The sequence below is a fragment of the Podarcis melisellensis genome (genome assembly GCF_964234715.1).
Source record: "Podarcis melisellensis genome assembly, chromosome: 15".
NCBI lineage: Eukaryota > Metazoa > Chordata > Lepidosauria > Squamata > Lacertidae > Podarcis > Podarcis melisellensis.
The window spans coordinates 42587277-42613613 of record NC_138532.1 but is presented as its reverse complement, the minus strand read 5'-3'; the positions used below and the strand labels follow the sequence as shown (position 1 = coordinate 42613613).

General features: G+C 49.1%; 2 protein-coding genes across 2 annotated transcripts; both read right to left on the bottom strand.

The window, feature by feature from the left end:
• Positions 1 to 724: 724 nt before the first annotated feature.
• TRARG1 (trafficking regulator of GLUT4 (SLC2A4) 1) lies at positions 725 to 11958 on the bottom strand. The gene is made up of 3 exons (XM_081890739.1): positions 11228 to 11958; positions 4267 to 4396; positions 725 to 1924 (listed from the first exon to the last, which is right to left on the bottom strand). Exons 1-3 carry the CDS (start codon positions 11618 to 11620, stop codon positions 1905 to 1907), a joined length of 543 nt encoding a protein of 180 aa, XP_081746865.1. The 5' UTR covers positions 11621 to 11958; the 3' UTR covers positions 725 to 1904.
• Positions 11959 to 16006: 4048 nt separating this feature from the next.
• On the bottom strand, positions 16007 to 16991 carry BHLHA9 (basic helix-loop-helix family member a9). The gene has a single exon (XM_081889499.1). The coding sequence runs from the start codon at positions 16972 to 16974 to the stop codon at positions 16270 to 16272; it is 705 nt and encodes a 234-aa protein (XP_081745625.1). The 5' UTR covers positions 16975 to 16991; the 3' UTR covers positions 16007 to 16269.
• Positions 16992 to 26337: the final 9346 nt, after the last annotated feature.

Here is a 26337-nt window from a genome sequence, read left to right as displayed (position 1 = left end):
TGCAGGGATTGAAGCTGGAACCTTCTGCATGCCAAGCAGATGCCCTATGGCCATTTCCCTAAGATCCTAGTCCTCATGGTTCTGGAAAAAAGGTTGATTTAAAGAGGAATCTGCCTTCTGTCCCTTGGCCATAAAAACGTTAAGGAGAGGTCTGCTGGAGCAGACCAAGTGCTCATCTAGTCCTGTTCCCACAGGCATCAACCAGATGCCTATTATGGGAAACCCGCAAGCAGAACCTGAGCACAAGAGCCTAAATAAGTACAGGCACCTAGCAGCTTTCACACATTTGTGTGCATTCAGCTTTATTCGCTTGGCAATCAATTACCGTATTTTTTGCTCTATAAGACGCACCAGACCACAAGACGCACCTAGTTTTTGGAGGAGGAAAACAAGAAAAAAAATTCTGAATCTCAGAAGCCAGAACAGCAAGAGGGATCACTGCGCAGTGAAAGCAGCAATCCCTCTTGCTGTTCTGGCTTCTGGGATAGCTGCGCAGCCTGCATTCACTCCATAAGACGCACACACTTTCCCCCTTACTTTTTAGGAGGGAAAAAGTGAGTCTTATAGAGCAAAAAATATGGTCATTAAAAAGGTGGCAGAGTTGCGTGAAAAAGGACTTTGGCAATCCCGCCCACCGTTGACCCCAATGTGTTTTGACTATAAACAAATTTGGCTTTACCTGTGACCCCCAAAACGTAACCCCAGCATTACTTGAGAGTTCTTTTTATGTGCCCTGAAGCTTCCATTTTTCAGCTTCGCTGGGTGTTCCTGTATTCTAGTGTTGTGAGAGAGGGAGAAAAAGGTTTTCTACACCCGCTTTCCCGTTGGAAGAACTGGTGCTGCCTTCAGACGCTGGAACTGCCTCCCTCCGTTGCATCTGCTTCTCCTGCATATTATTTTTAAGCAGGTTTATAATTTATTTCAACGAAGGGGTGCGGAACGTTCCCTTTTCACATCCCAGCCCTGATGGGTGCCGGATTGAGCTGATGGGAGACGCAGAAGCGGGGCCCTTTCCCCTCAGCCGCCCCAGGGATGAAACGTCCTTGGGTCGCGGAGAGAGGCAGCGGACCGCCACTAATTCTCCGGCGTGGGCCTCTCTTGCAAAAAAGAAAAAAACACCCCACAAAACAACCCATCATGCGTCGCGCAGGACCAAGCAAGCACAAGGATGGCGCCTGGGCAGTGAGACAAGGCTCAGCTATGCGTTTCTCCTACTCCTACGTACAGGCATGCAAATGGTGATCAAAAATATACAAAACAGAATTCCCTCTCGACGCCCACACCTTCCCTTGATCCCTGCTCCAGAACCATCCCTGCAGAGAAGCAGTATTTGGAATGGGCTGGGTGGCTCGGTGGATTTTCCTTCTCAATTTTTTCTGCACGGCAATAGGAGTGGTTTCTGCCCAACGCCCGCGGAGAGGCAAAGCATCCAGCTGTCCGAAACCCAGTTCACTGCCACTGGCGTGGGGGGAAGCGGGAGATCAAGGAGAGTTTTGCTTTGGGAGAAATGCGCCTCCTCTTAACGGTTCTCCGTGCCCATCCGTGTCTTTCTCTCTGTGTGGCAGATGACGAGGTAGAGAGTTCCTGTGCCAGGCAGGAAGGGAGCTTCATTCTTCCCCTCCTGCCTAGTCCTCTTCATCGGGTTGTACGTTTTGTTCGTCCCCCAGAAATAAACTTTGTTTGTGATCCGAAAGGCTAATGGTGAAGATGGGCATGCTGTAATTCTGTCCAAGGATGGGAACAGGATAGGGTTGGGCTGTGGTGGATGCCCATGTTTTTCTCCCGCTGAAAAAGTCCTTCCTTTTGCAACTGCGCAGGAATGGGAGGCATCCTACAGCCACTCAAAAACAAAATAAATATGCAGGTCGAAGGACCACCTCCTTTTCCCTCAAGCTTTGCTCATGCTAATTTGATTGCAGGTAACCTGGGGGTGGGAAGAGAGAAAGAGAGTCATTTTGGTCAGGCAGTTTTTACAAGCACAAGACAGGTGTGTTCCTGTTACAATTTTATTTACAATGCAGGCATCTCAGCTAAATAATCCCTGACAGATGGCCAGCCAACCTCTGCTTTAAAAGCTTTAGTGAAAGAGGGGCAATAGATATTGGTCGTAACATAGAAATGGAAGCATGGGAACGATTGTGGAATATGGGCATAAAATTGACACCATGTTCTGGTTTAAGAGAAAGTTATAGGAACATGTTATATAGATGGTACCTAACACCTAGTAGATTGGCAAAAGTGTCTAATTCAAAATCGAATAAGTGTTGGAAATGTAAAGATAAAGAAGTTAGCTTTTCCCATATGTGGTGGTCTTGCAATAAGGTTAAAGCTTACTGGGAAGTGATATATAATGAATTGAAAAAGATGTTTCAGATTACATTTGTTAAAAACCCCCAGCCTATTCTTGGGAATTATGGGATCAGAACTACCAACAGTATAGAAGTTAGCTTATGCATGTGACCACAGCTGTGAGAATGTTATTTGCTCAAAATTGTAAGAAGAAGAGTTGTAAGAAGAGGTCCCAACAAAAGAGAATGGTTACAGAAACTAATGGAGTACGCAGAAATGGCGAAACTTACAGGGAGAATAAGAAATCAAGAAAACAAACTTTTTAAATAGGAATGGAAATGGTTTGTTGAGTATTTACAAATAAACTGTAAACAGGTGAAGCCATTGGCAGGATTATTGTAAAAACCTGCAGTTTCAAATATATATATGAGATATATATGAGAATAGTTTTTTAAAAAAAATAATAATATTTATTGACGTTTCAAAAATTTTTACAAAAATAAAAAAGAGAAAAAGAAAAACAGAAAATACAAAATACAGAAAAATAAAAACAATTAAAAAGAAGTCAATCTTTCCATGTCTTATCTTTCATTTGCTTGCTTCCTTGACCTCCTCGCACCTCCCTTTTTTGTATTCTTGTTCAATTAGTTATTTCAGCAAATCCTTTCCATCTTTGTTTTTATCTTAATAATTTATCTTAATATATTGTAACTTACATTCTGACCTGTTGACAATCCATTTTTACTTAATCCTTTATAACATTACTGCTAAAACCACATAACTTCATTCTAGCATCCTTCTAACATTCCTTAATTTTACAATGTTTCTGTAGATAGTCTTTAAATTTCTTCCAGTCTTCTTCTACCGACTCTTCTCCCTGGTCTCGGATTCTGCCAGTCATTTCCGTATATATGAGAATAGTTGATTAAAAGAATGAGTATGCAGGAAAGGACGAAAATGAATGCAAAGAACCGCAGAAAGGCGGAAAGGAGTGGAAGTCGGAGATGTTAAAATGATGGTTGAATAATTGTTGTATATAAATTAAATTTAAAATTCTTTTTAGAAAACCCTTAGTGAAAGAGGGTTTTCACCTTCCGAGGGAGACCATTCCATGACTCCATGGCTCTTGCTCTCAGAACCTCCTTCCTAAAGTTCAGTTGCAATCTCCTTTTTCGCCATTTGAATGCATTGGTTCAGGCACTACCACTAAGCCGCTCTGCATTATAAACTCCTTGCAGACAGAAACATGGGTTTGTTTTGTCTGGGATATGCTGTCAAAGCTCTCCTTTCCCCCCTTCCCTGCCACCAAAATTGAGAGAGGCGAGGCAGAATCATTTCCTTGAAGTTTTTTGGTCTGGCCTGGAGCTGCGGGGAGGGTAGCCCTGCAAAGACCATCCTTGAAATTCACGTCATTTTGTTTTAATAATAGAATCTTAGAGTTGGAAGGGACCCCGAGGGCCATCTAACCCAACCCCTTGCAATGCAGGAATCTTTTACCCACAACCCTGAGATTAAGAGCCTCATGCTCTGCCACCTGAAATGCCAGGCTTTTTCCAATTCATTCATTTATTCTTTCTACCCCGCCCATCTGGCTGGGTTTCCCCAGCCACTCTGGGCGGCTTACAGCATATATCAAAACATCAACCATTAAAAACTTCCCGATACAGGGCTGCCTTCAGGTGTCTTCTAAAAATTATGTAGTTCTTTGTCCCCTTGACATCTGAAGGGAGGGTGCCACTACCGAGAAGGCCTTGTGTACTGTTACATGTGAAGGACTGTATGTCTTGTGCTCACTATCTTTTGATAGGAAACGTCTTGAATCGGTTGCCTAAACACAGCGGCTGGATGTCAAAATAATTGCATGCGGTGGAAGAATAATGGTGTTGCTGTTGAACATGCCGTCTTGGTTTGAGCTCTCTTTAGGGTTGTGAGTGAGTGTCTTTGAAGGAATTAGGTGGGACACGGGTTGGCACCTACCTGTGAACTTCAGTGTGCAAACCACGATGATGAGGGTCCCCAGGACGATGGAGATGATGCTGAGGAATCTGGCAACCCGCCCCAACCGCCGCGCTCCATCCACATCTCCCTGTTGGCAGCTGTTCCTAGACTGTCAAAAGAAGGGAGGGGAGAAAAATGGACCCGTCTTAGACCTGTGCGCTGCCATTCACCCCCCTGGTTCATGCTGGTTCACAGGGGGCTTCCCTCGCGCTTGACCCGGAAGCCGCAGTTGGGGCAGGATGCTGCCCCACGATTGCTGACCAGAGTGAGGCCTTGTCAGCACAGAACATCTGCGCTCACAGATCTTCACCGGTTGCCAGTTTTCTCCCAGGCCAAATTCAAGGTGCTGCTATCGGCTAACAACTTGGGGGCAGTTTACCTATGAGATTGTTTTACTGCTTCAATTGGTGGAACTGGCACTGTTACAGGGACCACATAATACCTGTTCCAGTATATTTGGGAGAATTTGGCATCTTATTGTGGCAGCATCTACCCTTTGGAACTCCCTGCCTCTTGATATCAGGCAGGCACCTTCACTGAGCTCTTTTCAGTGCTTGCTAAAAACATTCTTATTTAGGCAAGGCTGTCCAGTTGTTTAGAAATTTAATGTGGGTTTTGATCTGTTTTCAGTCTACTGTTATTTTAACATCTTTGGAAGATTTGAATTTTTGCTGTCGGGTCATCTTACACAATTGATAGTTTTAGCTTTTTTTGTAGACCAGTTTGAGATATATTTTTTTATAGAAACAACCACCACCGCCAAGTGGTATATATATATATATATTTAATAACTAAATGAATACATCTAGCACTGGAAAGTAAATTCTCCAAGCCAGCAGCCTTGAGGTCCATGCATGGATGCATGGGCAGATTTCTAAAATAATAATAATTTTGTAACACCTTTAAAAAGGACCCCTGTGCAGCTTCCCACATGGGAAGGTATATAGAGCATCTGCTTTGCATGCAGAATGTCCCTGCCTGGTTCAATCCCTGAAATCTCCAGGTTAGGATTGTATTGGCTTTATTTGCTGCAGCAGCACACAGCTGGCTCATGTTTACACTACAAATAGGAAACCTTCAATGTGCATGTCTGTGTGGTGCTTTTACTTAGGTCTACACTGCTTTCACTCACACACATACCTTTCTAGGTCAACCCCTGGCTAGCCGACTTCCCCCCTTTATTAAATCTTTCCCCACCCTTGTTTCTAGATCTCCCAATAAACTCTCCCTTACAACCTGAACCCACTTCCACAGCTGTGCACGATTTTTAAAAAACCTCCACAGTGGGAAAAGCTGGGTTCTGCAATGCATAAAGGGTATCAGTCAAGTCCAGTTGCAACAGTATGTATATATAGTGTGTGTGTATTTAAAAAATGTAGTATAAATATTGACAACTGGGAAACACTGGCCTGCGAGCACTCCTGTTGGAGAACAGCCTTTACCAAAGGTATCATGGGCTTTGAAGACGCTCAAACTCAGGACAAAAGGGAGAAACGTGCTAAGAGGAAGGCACACTTGGCAAATCCACACCATGATAAGCTCCCGCCTGGAAACCCATGTCCCCACTGTGGAAGGACGTGTGGATCCAGAATTGGCCTCCACAGTCACTTACGGACTCATTGTTAGAACCACGTTTATTAAAGACAATCTTACTTGGCTACGAGGGATCGCTGAAGAAGAAGAAGAAGAAGAAGAAGAAGAAGAAGAAGAAGAAGAGGAAGAAGAAGATACACAAACACACACACATTTTGCATGGACTCACTCCCAGGTAAACGGGGTTATGACTGCAGTTTATAAGCCTGCTTTTGTTGTTGCTGCTAATCGGGGAGATGGCCTCTGTGTGTGCTTCCGCGACGGAGAATCAAAGTTATCTTTGCAAAACCGTGGAGTATGTACCGTAATGGTCCTCTGGGGCTGCTTTCGGTAATCAAATGGACACAGGTGGCAAAAACATCACACGCTCCTGACTTGTAACAAAATAACAGGGAGTCAGGAAAGACCTCTTAGTGGCTCTGCTGCTTTTCTCAACCTGAAAGGGGACAGAAATGCTGACCCCCCCTTCCAATAATTCTTCGGAAGTGCCTGGCCGCTGGAGCAGACCAAAGGTCCGCTTCCAACGTCCTCTTACATTTGATCCTTAGTAAGCCCGGCTCACACCATCAAAGGTTTAGGCAGTTCGCTCACAGTTACAAGACTTTAAATGGCCGCGATAAGCTGATGTGAACTTCTACTTCTATTCATGAATATGCAATAAAATGTATTTGCTGATCACTGAAATGCAGCAGGTAACAGCTACAAGATTGCATCTCCAAAAACTAAATCTTAACTGCCGAAACAATCTCTTAAACAAAGATGGTCCATCCAGCATCCTCTACTTTGCAGGATGCATTTGGGAAACTCTCAAGGACCCATCTGCTGAGTCAGACCATCTGGCTCAGGTCTGTCTACACTGACTGGCAGCAACCGCTCTCCAGAGTTTCAGAGGACCAGCCTCTCTGCCTGGAGGTTAAACCTGTGACCTTCGGCATGTAAGGCAGATATTCCACCCCTGAGCTGTGACTCCCTAAAATTAAAGATCCTAGTCCTCATTGTTCTGAATAAAGGACTGATTAAAATGATGATGATGATGATGATGATGATGATGCAGGAAGCTGCCTTATTCTGACACAGACCATTTGGTCCATCTAGCTAAAGATTGTCTACACTGACTAGCAGCAACACTCCAGGATTTCAGAGGAGGGGACATTCCCAAGCCTACCTGGAAATGCCTGGGATTGAACCCAAAGCCTTTTGCATGCAAGGCAAATGCTCTACCACTGTGCTACAGCCCTTCCCAGGTGTGAGGGCAGGACATAAACGGCAGTGACCCTCCCCGGTTGTCTGTCCCCCAGTTGTACTCTGATAACCTTTAAATTAGATTACTGCAAAGTGTTAAATGTAGGGCTGCTTCTGAAGAAGGCTCTGAAACATCAGTTGGTGCACAATTTGGCAGCCAGGTTGCTCACTGGTGCAAGACAGTTTGAGAATATTACACTGATCCTGGCCTAATTGCACTGGCTGCCAATTAGTTTCCAGGCCAAATTCGAAGTGCTGGTTTTGACCTATTAAACCTTTTTAAGGCTCCCGATTGCCTCTCCCCATACGAACTGTCCTGGACTCTGTGTTCATCATCTGAGGCCCTTCTTCATGTGCCTCCTTCACGAGAGGCCAGAAACATGAGAACGGGGCCTTTTCTGCAGTGGCTCCCCATTTGTGGGATCCGCCCCCCAGGGAGGCTCGCCTGGCACCTTCATTGCATATCTTTAGGTGCCAGGCGAAAACATTCCCTTTCTCCTAGACCTTTGGCTAATTAAACATTCTGTGACCCTTTAAATGTCTTTGGGAGTTGTTTTTGAACTTGGTTTTATTATGTATTTTGTGTTTTTGTTTTGTATTTTTTTATGTTGTGAGCTGTCCTGCGGTCTTCTGATTAAGGGTGCCATACAAATTTAATGAATAAATAAAATATTCAAATTGCCTGCTGCTGATTCTGCCTATGGAGGCTGCATTCTTAACTATCTTACTTCGTAAGAACATCTGGAGAGGCCTCCCAGGAGCCTAAGGCCTAAGGCCCACCTAGGCCCAGCAACCTCCTCCCTGCTGTATGGCCATCTGGGCGTCTCTGGGATGCTCCTGAGCAGGACAGGAGTGCAAATGCCCTCCCCATGGCATTCTTCATCATCTCTTGGTCTCCTGAAATAGACTTCATCTGAACTTGGGGGCTCCGCATTGCTATTGCCAGATCGATCCTACTTGCCGACCTCAACGGTCTTGAGAAACAAGCGTTTTCATGTGGTTAGTATGGATGTGGAGCTCAAATGTGCCACAACCCCCTCTTTCCATGCCCCACTCAGTCTGCTGTCCATCTGTGGACAAGCCCTGTACAGAGCCTTTCTCCCCATTGCCTACCATTTGCTGAGTGGCAGGACATATGCCTTGCATGCAGAAGGTGTCAATCGCCAATGGCATCCTCAGGTAGGGCTGGGCCAGCCAGTGTCCTGAGCCATATGGACTAATAAGGCAGCTTCCTGTGTTCCTCTTCAAACATGCCCTTAGTTCAGCACCAATGAGGGCTAGCATCTTGATTCATTTTTAAGGGGTGGGCCATAGCTCAGTGGTAAAGCATCATCTTTGCATGCAGAAGATCCCAGGTTCAAATTCTGGCAGCGTCCCCAGCCAGAGCTTGGAGAAGGGATCCCTGATCTGAAACAATGGTGAGCCACTGCCAGCCAGTGTAGACAGTACTGAGCTAGATGGAGCAACGTTCTGACTCAGTGTTAAGGCAGCTTCCTATCTTCAGTCTGGAATCACTCTGCGTTTCCCTGAAAAGCTTTCCCTGTTTTGGAGGAATCCTGGCTGCTACCATGGACAGCTCCCTCTTTTCTTCTCTCTCCTTCAGCTTTTATATTATTAACCATTAATCCAGCCTTGGCCATCCTGGCGCCCTCCAGCTGTTCTGGACTACAATTCCCATCAGCTCAGCCAGCACGGCTTTTTTCTTCCCATCACCCACTGCTCTGCCAAGTTTACACAGCCAACCCTGTAAACCCTGGCCAGAGGAGATGCTCTTGCAATTCCCCAATAATGTTGGCTGCCCTTTACTCCACCTCTCCCAGCCCTGTGTGGCAGCTAAACCTTAGTCCTCTCTGTTTCTAAGCTCAGGCTTCTCGAACCATGTCAAAAGCGTAAGTGTTGCCTCTGAGCACGCCAAGCGCACCGGGCCTTTTCCTGCCAGATACCTGCCCTCTACCCCCTTAGGGGCACAGGTGGGTGGCTGCCCTCATCACAGTCCAAAGGCAGAACTTGAGAACCGGCAGGCCCCATTTTAGAAATTAAAAGTGCATCCTGCACAGCGGGGGGTTGGGGGTTGAACTAGATGACCCTTTGGGTCCCTCCCAACTGTACAATGCTAGAATTCTGTGCTCTGTTTCCCCTTCCACCCTTCCCTTCCTTCCCTGGCTGCATCTGCCAGGAGGCCTTCCTGGAGCCAAATCCAGAGAGAGAGGGGGGGGAGGGAGGGAGGGAGGGAGGGAGAGGCCTCCTTGTGCCAGCCCTATGGATGAATCCAAATTCATCTCTGCCTGCCCCAAAGCCAACCCCACATATGCTTGGTTGTATCCAGAGACTGGGGAGAGGAGAAACAGGAAGACACCCCCCTATGGATGCCCAGAGCTTTCTATAGTCAGCTGAATGGAAACGAATTCTTCCTCGTTCCCTCTAGTCATCACAGGGAAGCTGTGTGACTTCTGAGGGGGGTGCTGCCCCCCAACAAACTTTGGATCCCCCCTCTCTTCTTCCTTCCTTCCTTCCTTCCTTCCTTCCTTCCTTCCTTCCTTCCTTCCTTCCTTCCTTCCTTCCTTCCCTTTCCTTTATAATCCACCTTTTTCTCCCAAGAAGCTCAAAGACGGCATCTGTGTCTCTCCGCCATCTCATTTAATCCCTACAACAGCCCTGCGACGTAGGTCGGGCTATGAAGACTGGCCCCCCAGGATCACACCCAGAGAACTTCATATATCCAAGTGGAGATTTGAACCCAGGTCTCTCCCACGCTAATCACTGCATCCCCGCTAGTTTGTACGCCTTTGTGACCAGGAGACTTTTGCCCGTTTTGGGGTTCTCTGGACCGCTGTGGTCCTGTCATTCTTTGCAGGGGATCCTATTAACACATGGCTGCCCCTCACCTTGCTGGTAAGCGCACCCACAGGATGGGAATGGAAGGGGACCCCCCCCCCCCCAGTCAGAGGTTAATGTGCAACCAAATATGCATCTATCAGCTCTGGAAACTGCTCTCTGAACTCTCTTACCCTCCCCGTGTCAGAAGCTTGTGTTTGTTCTTTGTGGTCAGAGGCGCTCTGTACATGTTCAGGGTAGTCTTTCTTTATTTCGACATTACATGGCAACAAGTTCTGGCAACCATCCCCCCCTTCCCAATTTCCTCACTGTATAATTTTTTACATCTCTCTCCGACAAAATCCAGAGCCAAGCAAGAGACGCCTAGGCTGTCCTTGAGGCGTCTTATCTTAAGTGGGAGCTGTCTCCAACCCGTGTCTAGCTGGGGCGGATGGGAAGAAAGAGGGCAGGGTTTGGAGCTATTGATCAACTTCGTTTGCTAAGCAGAAGAGGGAATTAGACACACACACACACACACACCAACCAGACAACCAACCAACCAAAAACCCTTGTAATTTGGCCCGCGAATTAAATTGATTTTATTGCTGTGTAATCCTCGACATCTCTGCTCAGAACTGCCATTGAATTCAACGCGCCTTACTCCCAGGTCAGCGGGTATAGGGTACCGCAGCCTTAATTCAGTCGTGAGCAAGATTCTACATTTGAAAGGGCACTTTTAGCATAATATTAATATTATTAAATTCCCCCAAATCCTCACACTCAGTTTAAGTCTTTCTCCCATCTCCCCAATCCACAAAACGCACACGCCCCATCCCTTTGAGAAGGGAGCCGCTGTATTTGGAGTCTGTTATGCAGGGAAAGTTGTTAATAACAATTATTCACTCTTTGTTTTCTCCTCCTCTTCCCAGCTAGCTCGACATGATTGCATATTCTTTCTCTCTCACACGCAAACCCCCAAAAGTCGTGTCCTTCCGAAACTGGAAGAACAGTCCACTCCAAAACGTGCAGTTCACAGACTTTTGGAGAAACTAAGACACCCCTCCCTTACCGACACTCTTCTTCCATTCTCCCCGATGTAACGCCCTCTGCTCAAGTTTTAAACGCAGCTACAGAGTTCCCACCGGGGACTTCCGCGCTCCGCGACTCCCCGACGCCGTGCCGATGTCCCCGGTGCGCCCAGGGCGCACAAGGAACTTGGCGAGGGCGGCGCGTCTTTGCGCACAGCCGGAGTCCCGAGGGGACGCGCTGGAGCGGGGGAACGGCCGCTTACCATGATGGAGAAGACTAAGGCCAGGATGTTGAGGGGCCAGATGGGGCAGAAGCAGGAGAAGATGGCCAGCGGGAGGTAGTCCCGTGAGCGGCCCGGCTCGTGGAGGTTGGAGGTGGTGGCCGTGGACGAGGCGCGCCCCAGGCTGAGCCGCGACGGCGAGAGCGACGTGGCCTCCAGCTTCCCCTCCGAGCCGGACTGGTAAGGCAGGCTGTGGTGGCCGTTGCGCTCGGCCTCGCCCCCGGCGGGCGCTTCATGGCCGCCTTCTCCACCGGCTGAGAAGGACTTCGGGGCCACCCCGACGGCGGTCAACAGCTTCTCCGTCTCGTGCGAGTCCACGGGCGGAGGAGAGTTCTCCAGCGCCTTCGCCAGCGGCGCCTCCGTGTTGATGGCCATGGCTGCGCCGCGCTTAGACTCCCATGATCCGGGCGAAGGCGCAGGGGGTCCGGGGGAGGGAGCCGCAGGCGCCGCCTCGACGGGATCACACGCGCCTCGCCCTGGGGCTGGGGGCTCTCTCCGTCCTCCTCCTGCCTCTTACTCGCTTTCCTGACCCAGCCAGGCAGGCTTCTCTCCTATCCGCCGCGCTCGCCTTTCTCTCTCCAAAGCGCTCTTTGGCAACTGCGCGCCGGTCCGTCGAAGGGGCCGCCCAAACTGGGTTGTGAGCTCACCGAGGAGGCAAGAGGAGGAGGAGCCACAGCGCCTTCCCTGACGCTCGCTCGCCCCAAGGCACGGCCCGCCAACCGACGGCAATGGGCAGATTGCTCGGGTTGTGTGGTGGAGAAGCGGGGTTTGGAAAGTAGCTCCCGGTAGGGACTTGGCCGGTGGGAAACAGCAGCCGCAGCCCTGGAGAAGGCAGACGGAGGCTGGAATTGTCTCCTTATTCCCGGTTCCTTATTCCTGCGTCTCCTTACTTTCCTTATTCCCAAATCGTTTCTTCTTATCCCTAATTCCTAAACCTCAGTTCCTTCTCCGTATTTAGCCGTTATTTCCTTACACCTCCTTCTCAGTTCCTTGTTCTAGTCCTCAAGGAAACCTCAGCGGGATGGATCAAACCAACCGTAGTGATTCAGCACCCCTTTCCCACCCACAGGCACCCACCAGGCGCCTTAAGGAAGCACACTGGGCAGGGGACTGGAGGCAGCAGCCCTCTCTGGTTGTTGCTTCCCCAGCTGCTGACGTTTACAGATAGACTGCCCATGAATCTGGAGGCTCCATTTAGCGACAGTGTCTGAAGACCAGATGGGAAATGGCAGTGTTTAAAAGTGCTCCCGAAACAGGAGGTGAGAGTCTGTGAAATTGTCAAGATGTGAGAAGGGGCAACCCGCTCCATGTGTGGATGTGGCTTGGCGCATTTTCAGGGGTAACATTCTTAGCTGCTGCCAAATACTATTACAAGTTTATGAAAGGGAGAAACACTCGATGTTAGATTCAGCACCTGCGTGCCCTTCTTTGCTCTGTACTGACTTCTATCAGGAGGCAGGCACCACGCCCCAGTTTTCAAGGGACTGAGCATTTTACTAGTCCAAGGGGGTGTTACAGGATGCACACACCAGCACGTCAGTTTTGCATCTGCTGTTGCAGTGCCCAAGCAGTGATGAGCATGGGCTTTAGGCCAAGTCAGCAGACCCTCTAGCTCAGTATTGTCTACTCTGACTGGCAGCAGTGGCTCTCCAGGGTTTCAGGCAGGGGGACATTCTCAGCCTCCCTGCAGATGTTCCATATTGAACCCGGGACCTTTTGCATGTGCTGTGCCTCTGAACCATCCTAAAAAAAATTGCAAGATCCCTGTCCTCATGGATCTGAATAAAAGGCTGTATTAAAGAGACTTTATACTGAATCAGGCCATTGGTCCATCTCAGGGGTCAGCAAACTTTTTCAGCAGGGGGCCGGTCCACTGTCCCTCAGACCTTGTGGGGGGCCGGACTATATTTTTGGGGGGGAAATGAACGAATTCCTATGCCCCACAAATAACCCAGAGATGCATTTTAAATAAAAGGACACATTCTACTCCTGTAAAAACACTCTGATTCCCAGACTGTCCGCGGGTCGGATTTAGAAAGTGATTGGGCCGGATCCCTGGGCCTTAGCTTGCCTACCCATGATCTAGCTCAGCATTGCCCACATTCGGTGGCCACTGCTTTGCAACTAATATCTTACCTGGAGATGCTGGGATGGTACCTGGGAGCGTATATGTGCAGAGTTTAGAACTGGTGCAGAGTGCCACCTTGTGGACCACATGAGGAATTTTCTGGCTGGGTCACCCAAAAAGAATCTACATTTTCCTTCCCCCCTGCTGCTGCCAAGCAAGATTTCCTGCATCATACAGAGAACAAAATGGGTTGGGACGTTGATGCCATTCCCACCTCTGCTTGAAGAAGACTTCTGTGATGCTCAGAAGTTTGTGTGGGTCAAGCTCAATAGAACAGAATCTCCTGCCTTTTGCTGGAGTCTCATATTCCTGTTTCCCTGGAGGACTCCTTTGCAAAGAAGGAAGGAAAGCACTGTGGAAACAGTGATGTTCTGAGCCCCACAACCTATTTGTGGATAGTAGGAAGATGCACGTTCCGGGATTCTGCAGTCAACCAAATGCCCCAATGGGAAGCCCGCAAGTAACACAAAGTAAGATTCCAGTCCTCATGAATATAGTGCTGATCTAAACAGGAAGACGCATTTCACTGAGTCAGATCATTGCTCCATCTAGCTCTCTATGCTGTCTGGAAGTGATTCTCCACGCTTTCAAGGCAGGGAATAATGGCATAACATAAGGGGAGGCTGCTGGATCAGGCCCTTGGCCCAACTAGTCCAGCATCCTCTTCTCGCAGTGGCCAACCAGATGCCAAGCAGGATTTGAACACAGGATCCCTCTCCCCTGCTGCAGTTTCCAGCAATTAACATTGCTTCCTCCAACTGCAGAGGCAGAGCAGAGCCATCATGACCGGTAGCCATCGATACTAATGCATGAATTCCTATGTGAATCCTCTTTTAAAGCCATCTGGGTTGGTAGCCCTCTCTGCCTCCTGTGGAAGAGAGTTCCATAGGTGCATGAAGAAGTCCTTTCTTTTATCTGCCCTGACATTTTGAGCCCTACTTGGAGATGGCACCAGGGACTGAACCTGGGACCTTCCACACGCAAAGCAGCTGCTCTGTCACTCTGCTACAGCCCTTCCCAATATTGCTCAAAAATACAGAGGAGGTTATATTGATTTGGGAAGACAAATCGCTCCACCATTCAGGACAGTGAGCAGATAACTGTACAATACCGACAACTATACTAATATTGTTAAGTATGTTGCAGATAATGGCACGGGGATCTCAGCGGCTGGGCAAAAGGAGCGTCACAGAAACACAGCAACTGGTTTTATCAAGTGACTTTGTTATATCGATGCAGATCAGTGTGTCTCCCAACTCCAGATAGCTAAAGCTCATCCTTTTAAGAAAAAAACAGCAACAGGAAAATCTCTGAATTAAAATGGGAGGCCATCTTCACTCTTACACATGAATGTTTTTAAAGAATGCGTGGGAGAAATAATGATTGCCTCCAGCAAAATCCATCTGTCCCTCTGTTTTTCTATGCGATGGTAGGAAATCTCTCCTAATTAGAAGGAGGCAAGGCCAGAGCAGCACAACAGACACATGTGTGTGTGTGTGTGTGTGTGTGTGTGTCGAGAGAATCATAGTACAGTGGTACCTCAGGTTACAGACACTTCAGGTTACAGACTCCGCTAACCCAGAAATAGTACCTCGGGTTAAGAACTTTGCTTCAGGATGAGAACAGAAATTGTGCAGCGGCAGCAGCTGAAGGCCCCATTAGCTAAAGTGGTACCTCAGGTTAAGAACAGTTTCAGGTTAAGAACGGACCTCCATCACGAATTAAGTTCTTAACCCGAGGTACCACTGTATTATAGCATTGGAAGGGACCCCTGAGTCATCTAGTCCAACCCCTTGCTATGCAGGAATCGCAGCTAGAAATCCCTGATCCGTCCGCACCCTGGTAGAGCAGAATTACTTCCCATCGCCATCACGTGCCCCAATCCCCCAGTACGGTCTGGATTAGTAAGAGGCAAAATAAGAGAAGGGACACATGCCCAGAATGCTTTGGCCTTCGATTATTTAATTAACTTTCACCTTGCAGCACTCTTAGCATGCCCTGGCGCACCCTTTGCGGATTACAGGTTCTAGAGTTTATGCCCCAACAGATCTAAACAGACAAACAAACCACAACTATCTTGCTGCCTGTGCTGGTGTTCGACTGTCTCGGCTGGAATCCTTCTGTTCCTTCTTAAGACATCAGCTGGTTCACATCTCATCCCCCACATTCTAGTTGCACCCAGAACTGTAGTGATGCTGACAAGCGCCATCCCATGGGATGAGAAATGAGTCCCAGTGAATTCTGTAAGGCTTATTCCCAAGTCAGTGTTTCTAGCTGTAGTGGGTAAGCTTCCACATCTAGTCTGAGGGCCATGTTCCCTTGTGGAAAACCATCTGGGGCTCACCTCCTGGTGGCGGGTACCCCTCTGACGCCCCTTTGAAATATTGCCGCCTCTCAGCTGCTTTGCAGTGAGGCTGCCCTCCAGATCAGGGCAGTGATTCCATCAGCATGACAGAGCTGGCATCAGATTATTTCAGGAAAAGTCACAAAGGCCTCTCTGTGAACCTAAAACATCCTAAAGACACAAATATTCCTGCAGTATCCAGTGGTTGCAAGATCATAATATAATATATTTATACAGTTCCATCAGTGTGCATGGCATTTTACAGATTCCCCAGGAGCATGCAGTCAAAAAGCCACTGTATATATTTACAAATTAGTTGGAGCACCTAAGAGATAGGTCTCTGCCCCACGAAGGAACAGTCAAAAAAGCATCTGTATACCTTTACAAACTCAGCCAGAGGAAATGTGAAATCCTGAGAACGCAACTTCTCTAAGTCTGCAAGGGTCAATGTGAGATCCTAGGAAAACTGTCCCGATCCAACTTCAGGGGAAGCAGAGGATCGTGCCCTCACCATCAGGACCACAAGGATGAAGAAGGCTGAGAGTCTCCATCTCAGAACAAGCCGTACTTCCAGGGAAAATGACCCGAAGGGCAACTTTGAATGCCGCTGTCTGCAAGTCTTTGCTGGTAGGGGGCTCGGGCCCCCAGGAGGAGGGTGCCGGCTGGACAACAGGCAGGGCTGGATCCATAAGTGCCCTCTTTGGGGTTTTCGACGAAGTGACGGGAAGCGTTTTCAGGGAGGTACTTCACGCATGCTGTCGCACTGGGCTGAAATGGGGACCCCTTACTGTATCCAGGTTCCCAGAGAGGCTGGAAGAGCTTGGGCTGGCTGTCCCTAAAGCCGCCTTCGCCCCGGGTCGGCTGGCACTCAGCGTGGGCGCAGGACCACCCCACGGCAGGCCCGGACCGGAGTGACGTGGAGAGGGTGGCGATCCGGTGGATGGCGCGGCGGAGGGTGGCGATCTTGGAGAGCCGCTTGCCCCCCAGGTCGTGCCGGAGGGCCAGCCGCAGGGCGTTGAAGGCCTGGTTGTAATCAAGGATTCTCTTGCGCTCCCGGACGTTGGCCGCCATGCGCCGGGCTTTGGAGCGCATGGGCCGGACCCTGCGCTTTTCTGGGGCCTCCTCGAGGTTTCCAGGGAAGGCCGGGGACTTGGCCTTGCAAGGCTGCAGGAAGCGGGTCCTTTGCCTGGGCACACCTCGTGCCTCTCCTTCCCAGGGGTCCGGCTGTTCCAGGTGGCTCAGGGCAGCTCTGGGCATTTTTGAGCCTCTCTGTTCAGATTTCTCTCCCTCTTCCTGTGCAGATCTTTGCTGGACAGTCCTGTGCACCAGGCTCCTCCTCCTCCTCCAAACTCCTGGAGGCTGAGATTTAATTATACCACGTGGAATCCCATCCCAGGTAGCCTTTTTTATCACCAGCCTCCAGGTATCCTGGGGTTAGGGGCACCAGCTTATTCAGGAAGCCGCTTGTAGACGCCAGATTTTCCCACCTCCCTGCACCACTCTGCCTCTTTGTCACGCCCTCTCCTCCAACTCGAGTTCCTTGCCTACACTGCAGGGTGGGCGGTCTAACAAGAGCTCCCGGTACTGTGGAACAAGTCAAATGCTTTTGCAGTGTACATAAATGATCATATTCAGCGCATCGAACAAAGGCAGCTTCTGAATGCTGGTTTCTGGAAGCCACAGGAGGGGAGAGCTGTTGCTCTGCTTGGGTTTTGCTTGCAAGCTTCCTGTTGGAGCATGTGGTTGGCTATTGTGAGAAGAAGATGGTGGATTAAATGGTCCCCCTTTGGCCTGATCCTGCAGCCAGGCTCTGCATACACTCAGGACGGAATTTCCTTTCCCGCCAGCCCTTCGACCCTCCAAAAGTTGTAATAAGCACCTTGGTTGCCTTCCCAGGAAAAGACACTGTCTTTAAATCACCGGCCCCTTTCTCCCAGATGTCTGTGGCTAGCTATTAATTTAGGCCTCTCCCCCCCACCAATTTCTTTTTTAAAAATAAAAATAAATTGGGCCTCTTGGCAAGGTGAGATTCCAGCGTCCATGAAGAACCAGGCAGGTGTAAAACATGCCTCCCTTTGAAGTCTCCCTTCCCATCCTCCTCGTTCCCTCGGGGTCCCTGCAGCTGATTTATTGGATGCAGACCCTGAAATTAGCCATGGCTTCAAAAGGTCCAAACAGGAGCATGGCAAGAGACAAACGGAACAGGTAGTAATTGCTGTGATCAATTACTGGACACAAATCAGACACAGGCTGATAAAAGGTTGGAGAAGCTGCCTCTCAGGTTTGTGGGCCTAACAATTTGTCAGTTTTGTTAACATTTTTTGTTTGAGGTTATATTGCATCTCTCGCCTTCCAACTACGGAGATCAAGGGGGCATTTAATGTCTCTCCCCTGCCCTACTTTATCCTCGGTGCAACCCTGCACATGAACTCATCTAGGAGTGCCATCCTATGCATATTTTCAATTGAGCATAGTGACTGTTGCAACTTCCTGTAGCAGGGAGTTCCAGAGGTTTGTTAGCCATCAATTGTGCAAAGGACCGATTGCCTGTGCTTTTAAATTTATTTTCTGAAGCTGATAAAGATCTTAAAAATAACAAACTCATTTCTCACCTTTTGACTGCAGCAAGGATGTCTGTTATTTATTATTATTTATTAGACGTGACCTCAAGGCGATTCAAAAGATAAAAATAAACGGTAAAAACACAAATAAACGGTTTAATCAAAAACAGCAAAACAATAACCTCCCTCAAACATATTTAAAAGGCTGTAGAATATTAATCAGCCGAAGACCTGGTTGGAGAGGAGCATTTCAGCCTGGTGCCTAAAGATGTATAATGAAGGCAGCAGCCGAACATCCTTGGAGAGAGCATTCTGCAACAGGGAGCCACTGCAGAAAAGGCCCTGTTCTCATGTTGCCACCCTCCAGACCTCATGTGGAAGAGGCACACAAAGAAGGGCCTCAAAGAATGATTACAGGGTCTGGGGCAGTATATACAGTGGTACCTCGGGTTAAGTACTTAATTCGTTCCAGAGCTCCGTAATTAACCTGAAACTGTTCTTAATCTGAAGCACCACTTTAGCTAATGGGGCCTCCTGCTGCCGCCGCGCTGCCGGAGCACAATTTCTGTTCTCATCCTGAAGCAAAGTTCTTAACCTGAAGCACTATTTCTGGGTTAGCGGAGTCTGTAACCTGAAGCGTATGTAACCCGAGGTACCACTGTATGGGGAGAGGTATAAACTATCCTTGAGGTATTGCGGTCCTGAGCTGTTTAAGGCTTTATAGCACTTTGAATTGGGCCCGGAAGCTATCTGGCAGACCGTGCAGCCAGGCCAGGATCGGTGCGATATGCTCCAACAATTGCAACAGCACACTCCAGCAGAACATTATAACTAGAAGGAATCCCATTTGCAGCTCAGCTCCAGGAAGATGGAGAGGTGGAAAGGGATGCACGTTCATTTTGGGGAAACGAATTGATTAAAAGGGAGGGGATTGCAGCCGCCTGCTCCTACCGCCTCCCTGCCTGCTCTCACTCCACCTCCAGCCTCCTAGGAATGTCTATCCCAAAAGCCGGGTGGCAGCTAGCCCAGACAACTGCCTGCCCCGAGGTCCTTGTCCCGCAGCAAAAGGGGACAGGAAGGTCTCTGTTTTCAGGGAGCAAATTATTTCCCCGGCCTCTTTTATCACCTGCTCCAATCTGTCTCGCAACCGCCCTTCCTTCCTGGTCCTTGGGCGGGGGGCGTGACTGGGACCCCCTGAGCAAATTCCTGCACCTTGCAGCTTGGGAGATGGAGGAGGGAGGGAGAATGTAAGGGCATAAGGAGAGCCCATGTGGGATCAGGCCCATGCTGGATCAGGCCAAGCAGATGCCCCAAAGGGAAACCAACATGCAGGATCCGGGCCCAAGAGCAACTCTTCCCTTCCTGTGGTTTTCAGCAACTGGGATTCAGAAGCACGGCTGCCTCCAGCCATTGTGTGGCGGGGAGTTCCACAGTCCAGCTATGTGCTGTATGAGAAATGACTTTCTTTCATCTTTTATTATCTTATTGTTTTATTAGATTTATATACTGCCTTTCATCACAAGATCTCAGGAGAGGTTCACAAGACAGAAGCACAAATAGATAGTTAAAACAGAAACAGCGATACAATAACCGTCCCCTCCCACAAGCACATTTAAACTATTATTATTTATTAGGTTATCTGCCCTGAATCTTCAGCTTCAATGGATCTCTCCGAGTTCTAGTGTTAGGAGAGAGGGAGGAAAACTTCCCTTTATCCACTTTCTCCATGCCATGCATTATTCAACTTCTATCACGTCCCCATCTCTGACTCCTTCCTCGCTGCCTGCAAGAAACACTGGGTAGACTGCTGCTGAACTTAGAGGCTCCACTTAAACCTGTACTTTATGTCTCCATTGACATTTATTTTCTTCTTAGCAAATACCTGCTCACAGAACCCGTACACAGCCTAGTTTTCTTGCCATTGTCATTTCAGGTTTTGTGCAAATATAGCATTTTGTGTGTGTGTGTGTGTGTGTGTGTTTCAGGGCAGGGAACGCCCCCTCCAACCCCCCCCCCATTTGATTTATCGCTTTCCACCCTGTTGGCAAGATTTACAAGCCTGAGCACCCAGAAATGGGCGGCGGGCGGACCTAGCGTCAGGATGATTTCTTGTCACACCGTAAATCTTGTGGTTCAGAGAAGGGGGGGAGCAGCTTTCCGAGAAAGACCTCTCCTAGCTCTGAATATGTGGGGCATGTAGGGGCAGTGGGGATGGGTGGCTGAGTGAATTTTAAGAGACAGGCACCTGAGTTTAGCAGGGGTGCAAAGTGAGGCAGGAACAAACAGGTTTGGGGCCCCCCAAAAAAAAATATATCATGGCTTTGGCCAACAAGACAAAGTATTTGGGTTTTTTTAAATAATAATAAGGCTTGAACCACATCAGGATTTGTCTAACTCCATCCCCCACCCGGACATCCTGCTTCCGATGATGGACAGCCCAGTGTCCTGGGAACTGGACAATAAGGTAGTAACCATTCCTCAATGGTTGTTTCCCTAGCATCTGGTATTCATGGGTAAATGGCATCTGGACATGGAAGCTCCACTCAAGCCCACCATTTGTTTTTATAAATAGGTAAAGGTAAAGGGACCCCTGACCATTAGGTCCAGTCGTGGCCGACTCTGGGGTTGTGGCGCTCATCTCGCTTTATTGGCCGAGGGAGCCGGCGTACAGCTTCTGGGTCATGTGACCAGCATGACCAAGCCGCTTCTGGAGAACCAGAGCAGCGCAGAAACGCCGTTTACCTTCCCGCCGGAGCGGTACCTATTTATCTACTTGCACTGGCGTGCTTTCGAACTGCTAGGTTGGCAGGAGCAGGGACTGAGCAACGGGAGCTCACCCTGTCGCAGGGATTTGAACCGCCGACCTTCTGATTGGCAAGCTCTAGACTCTGTGGTTTAGACCACAGCGCCACCCGCGTCCCGTTTTTATAAATATATACCGCTTAATTACAGTCATCGCTAAGCAGTGCACAGGCTCTTCAATACAGTGAAAAGAAAAATCAGTTAATGCTATGAAATCAGAATTTGCTCAAACTGCCTGCTAATTAATATTTAAAAAAATAAAATTCAGTCACCGGAAGTTCAACAGGGAGGGAGCCTGTCTGACCTCAGCTGGATGTTCCATAGAATCGGGTGGATTCTATGCTGGATCTGAGCTGTGCACCTGAGCCATGGGGGGCCACTAACAAGGACTCCCCCACCAAAGAAAAAACCAGTGATCAAGCAGGGATAGAAGACGTCTCTATGAACACCCCTCTGCCCTTTTTAAATATCTATCAGCTCACTAAGGTTGGTTTCCTTGCTGTTATGCTTTCATTGCAGTCCTTGAGAGACTCTCTCCCTAATCCCAGAGCTAATCTATCGTGCTTCCACCACCTATAACTAAAGGCTGCGCCCAAGGGGCTAGTCCCTGTGGAGTGTGCTTTGAGAAGCCAAGGCCTCTCCCCTTCCCTCCCTCTGGGGCTGTTTTCTGTTGCGGAGCAGCCACTCAGCCACAGGCAAAGCAGAACGTTAATCTGGGTTGCCCATCGCCCCACACAAATGGGGCGCTGTGGGGTCACCTCCTCATCCCTCTAGCAACCAACCTAGGTGGGCTGTGCCAAGAGAGCAGCTTTGCATTAAAAAAACTATTAAAATTATTTTTATTTTATTTTATTTTATTTTATTTTATTTTATTTTATTTTATTTTTACCCCGCCCTCCCCAGCCTAGACCAGGCTCAGGGTGGTTAATACCAGGTATAAAAACAATTGATTAAAATACAGCTTAAAAACAAGATTAAAGTACCACATTCAAATGCAGCCTCATTTCACTAGAAACTCAAATCAAAAACTTTTGGGGGATGAAAACGTCAAGTCTTCACCAAGGCTAACTATCCAGACTGGTCCTACGTGGGCCAGAAAAAAAGCCAGGGAAGTCCCCAAATAGGAGTTACATCACAGAAGGAGAAAGGAAAAAGGAAAGAGGAGGAAGGGATCAAGTTGATTCCAAGCCAAAGGCCAGGTGGAACAACTCTGTCTTACAGGCCCTGCGGAAAGAAATCAGATCCCGCATGGCCCTGGTCTCATGAGGCAGAGCGTTCCACCAGGCCGGGGCCAGTGTTGAGAAGGCCCTGGCTCTGGCTGAGGCTAATCTGACTTCCTTATGGCCTGGGACTACGAGGGTGTTGCTGTTTATGGACCTTAAGGTCCTCTGTGGGGCAGACCGGGAGAGGCAGTCCCGTGGGTACAAGGGTCCTATTGCATCTTCTGCTCCAGGATTTCCATTCTCCACAAATCAAAGAACCCAGGAAGAGCCTTGCAGGATCAGGCCATCTAGTCCTGCCTCTTGTTCTTACAGTGGCCGACCAGATGCCCCCAAGGGAAACCAGCAAGCAGGACCTGTCTAATCCGCTTTTTAAGCCATCCAAGTTGCTGACCATCCCCGCCTCCAGTGGCAGGGAGTTCCATAGTTTAACTATGCACAGCATGAAGAAGTAGTCTGAATCTGTTGGGACTTGTGGGGTGTGGAGTGGGGCTGTGTATGGATCAACACCATGGATCAACTGGGGGGGGATATATTCAACTGTGGTTCGGTTGCTCATTCTTCCTCTCCCATCGTTTGCGGCCAGGTCATTCCTGCAGGGCAGTCAGAAGCACGGTGACACCACCCACCCACCCAGGCTAAATGGACCCTGCCCCTCAACAACTGGGTGTGGGCGAACGCCCTCTGTGGCAAGTGGTTTTGACAATGGGGGGGTCATCTATTTTTTCTAGGGGGGCTTGGGCTAACTACGTCATGGGAAATATGCTGCCATTCCCCCTCCCTGGCAATACGGGATGCCAGCAAGGCTAAATCAATTCGTGCAATTCCCATTGTATGTTAGCCGGTTTAATTTAGTTAAGTAGCTCCGATCGCTCCAGCTGACAAATGTCCAATAAAATGAGTAAATACATAAAGCGAGCCACGTTGCGCTCTCTCTCTTTGAGGGAGGGCGGGGCTCCTCAGCCTTTTAACAGCTTGCTGTGGGGTGGTAAAAACAAAACAATCCCCCACCCTGCTGTAAGTTTATGCAGGATAAAGGTGCCTGTTTCGTTTCATCCAATCACCTTGCTTGATGGAGGCATTTTGATGGACACATCAGAGTTGGGGGTGGGGGGCAAGAGATGGACCCCTCCTTAATACACTCGCTTTTCATTGATTTTGGTGACTCTAGATTTCCTCCTCTGCCATCCCTGAAAGGAAGGTTGTGTTATGTTCTGGCTCTCTCTGGTGGGAGAATTAGGAAGTTCAGGTGCTTGTGAGCTAAGGTGGTCTAATGGTTAACTCAGGCATCCCCAGACTCGGCCCTCCAGATATTTGGGATTACAACTCCCATCATCCCTAGCTAACAGGACCAGTGGTCAGGGATGATGGGAATTGCAGTCCTGACACATCTGGAGGGCCGAGTTTGTGGATGTCTGGGTTAACTATTACCAAACCTCCAGAAGTTATTGTACCCTCGCTCCCATCGCCACTGACCATTGGGCGTGCTGGCTGCTGGGACTGCTGGGAATTGGAGTCCCACAACATATGTAAAGCGTTGCTTGGGCCACCCCGTGTTAGAGTGCCAGGCTACGGACCCAAGGGGACTGGGTTCAAATCCATACCTGGACACGAACCTCCCTGGATGACCTTGGGCCAGCATACTGCCTCAGTCTATCCTACATCACAGGGTCGTTGTGAATGCTGAGACACCATGTAGGCCACCTGTCCTCTGCCTTTTTGTTAAAGACACGGGAAGGTATTCTGAAGTGCAGAGACACTGCCTTATCGCTGAGTCAGATCATCTAGCTCAATATCGTCTACACTGACTGGCAGCAGCTGCCTGGAGTTTCAGGCAGGGTTCTTTCCCATCATTAGACCCCCCATGCTATTGTTTAGCTCAAGGCTATCAGATTCAGAGGAGGCACGCGGGTGGCGCTGTGGGTTAAACCACAGAGCCTAGGACTGCCAATCAGAAGGTCAGCGGTTTGAATCCCCGCAACGGGGTGAGCTCCCTTTGCTCAGTCCCTGCTCCTGCCAACCTAGCAGTTCAAAAGCACGTCAAAGTGCAAGTAGATAAATAGGTACCGCTCCGGCGGGAAGCTAAACGGCGTTTCCGCGTGCTGCTCTGGTTCGCCAGAAGCGGCTTACTCATGCTGACCACATGACGCGGAAGCTGTACGCTGGCTCCCTCGGCCAGTAAAGCGAGATGAGCGCCACAACCCCAGAGTCGCCCACAACTGCACCTCATGGTCAGGGGTCCCTTTACCTTTACCTATCAAATTTCACTCCCTTAAAGGGAGTGAAAGGTGGGATATCAAATCAAAAAGAGTTTTTGTAAGTGATGTCAAGCGCCATCTAGCAGACCACATTACTGTATAGGGCTTCTTCACCCACCCAGAAGATGATATTTACTCTGAGGTCCTGTTCCCAGCCCTGCCAGGAGATGCCAGGGATTGAATATAGGACCTTCTGCATACCAAGCAGGTGCTCTGCCACTGAGCCACACCCTGTGTATTTGCCTTTGTTTTAAAAGCAAGTGGCGACTGCAACAAAATGTTGCAGCGCATACATCGAGGGCGGTCGTGCGTCTTGCTGTATGGAAGACAGTCCTTTGAGATGAAGGAGCCATCTCTCGGAAAGGCTGTCCCATCCAAATTGGAAAAACAGTGGTGTTCTTTCTTTCTTTCTTTCTTTCTTTCTTTCTTTCTTTCTTTCTTTCTTTCTTTTCCCATCCTCAGTCAGCAGCAGGTGGACAGCAGCTGACAGGCAGCCTGGAGCAGTGGTTAGAGTGTCACACCAGGACCTGGGAAACCAGGGTTCAAATCCCCACTTGGCCATGATGCTCACTGGATGTGACTGCCTTTCAGTCTCGCCTACCTCACAGGGTTGTTGTGGGGACTGAATGAGGAACTCCTTGGAGAAAAAGGTGGGATATTAATACAATAAATGATAAATAGAACGGAAGAGGCACATATCTGAGCACACTTTCCCCCACCCTGGAGAGATGTTGCATGATGTCTGTTTCAGTGACAGCAATTTTCTCCTGAATTTGCACCTAAACATTTAAGCTATCGTGCATTTTTAAAAATAGAAATCAATGCCATCTGTTTCAAGTGATGTGTGCCTCCTCACCATACTGCTTGGGGATCAGGCTGGTCTATTCTCTCCCCCCCCCCCGTTGCCTCAGTTTCCCCCTTGCTCTTTTCTAGCAGATGTTCACTGCTCAGTGTGATGGCCTGGGAATCCGATTCATAGGCTGAACCGGAGGAATCCCAGCCTGCACAGGAGTCCCCGCCTCCATGGCTGGCTGAACTGGGGCAGGGCCTTGATTCTGAAGCGCCTACACCTGTGCCGGATCCTCAGGAGCAGGCACCAGGTGAATCCACTCTGGCTCCAGATGTGGTTGAGGACTCAGTGCCTACAGGTGAGTCTCCCCCTGGGCCCAGTAACCCTTCGGCCTCTCCTGAACTGCAGAGGCTCAGGACAGAGAGGCGAAGGGAACTGGTTTCTCCCAGGAGGAGTGCTCGCCTTAAGGCCAGGAGAGGCGGGTCTCCTGGGGGCCGGGGCCGCCCCTGGCCTCAGAGAAGATAAAAGCCAGTCAGCCCAGTCCCAGGTTGCGGGAGCAACATTGTTGAAGAGCTGTTTCGGCCAGCATCCAGTCCTGTTTCCCAGAGTTCCTGTCCTTGCCCAGCTTCTCGCTGTGGACCCCGCTTCGCCCGAGAAGGACTGTCTGCCGACCCTCAACTCAAGTCCTGGACCTCGCCCCACGGTAACCTCCGCCCTGGACCAGCACACTCAGTGTCTTCTGGATGACCACTGAGCTGGCTCCATTTTCAGTGAACTGATTTTGGGTTCCCTTCCACCTTCATTTAAAAAAAGCAAAGAGCGTGTGTGTTGTATTTCTGCAAGCTGAGCATGCTAATAACTTGCTCTCGTTTCTCAGGGGCTCTGGTTGGGAGTCTGATTCTGTTGGCCCCCAACCAGCAGTCTTTGCTGTTAGAGGAAATAAGGCAGCCTAGCTACCTGCATTTATTTATTTATTTCATTTCATCTCC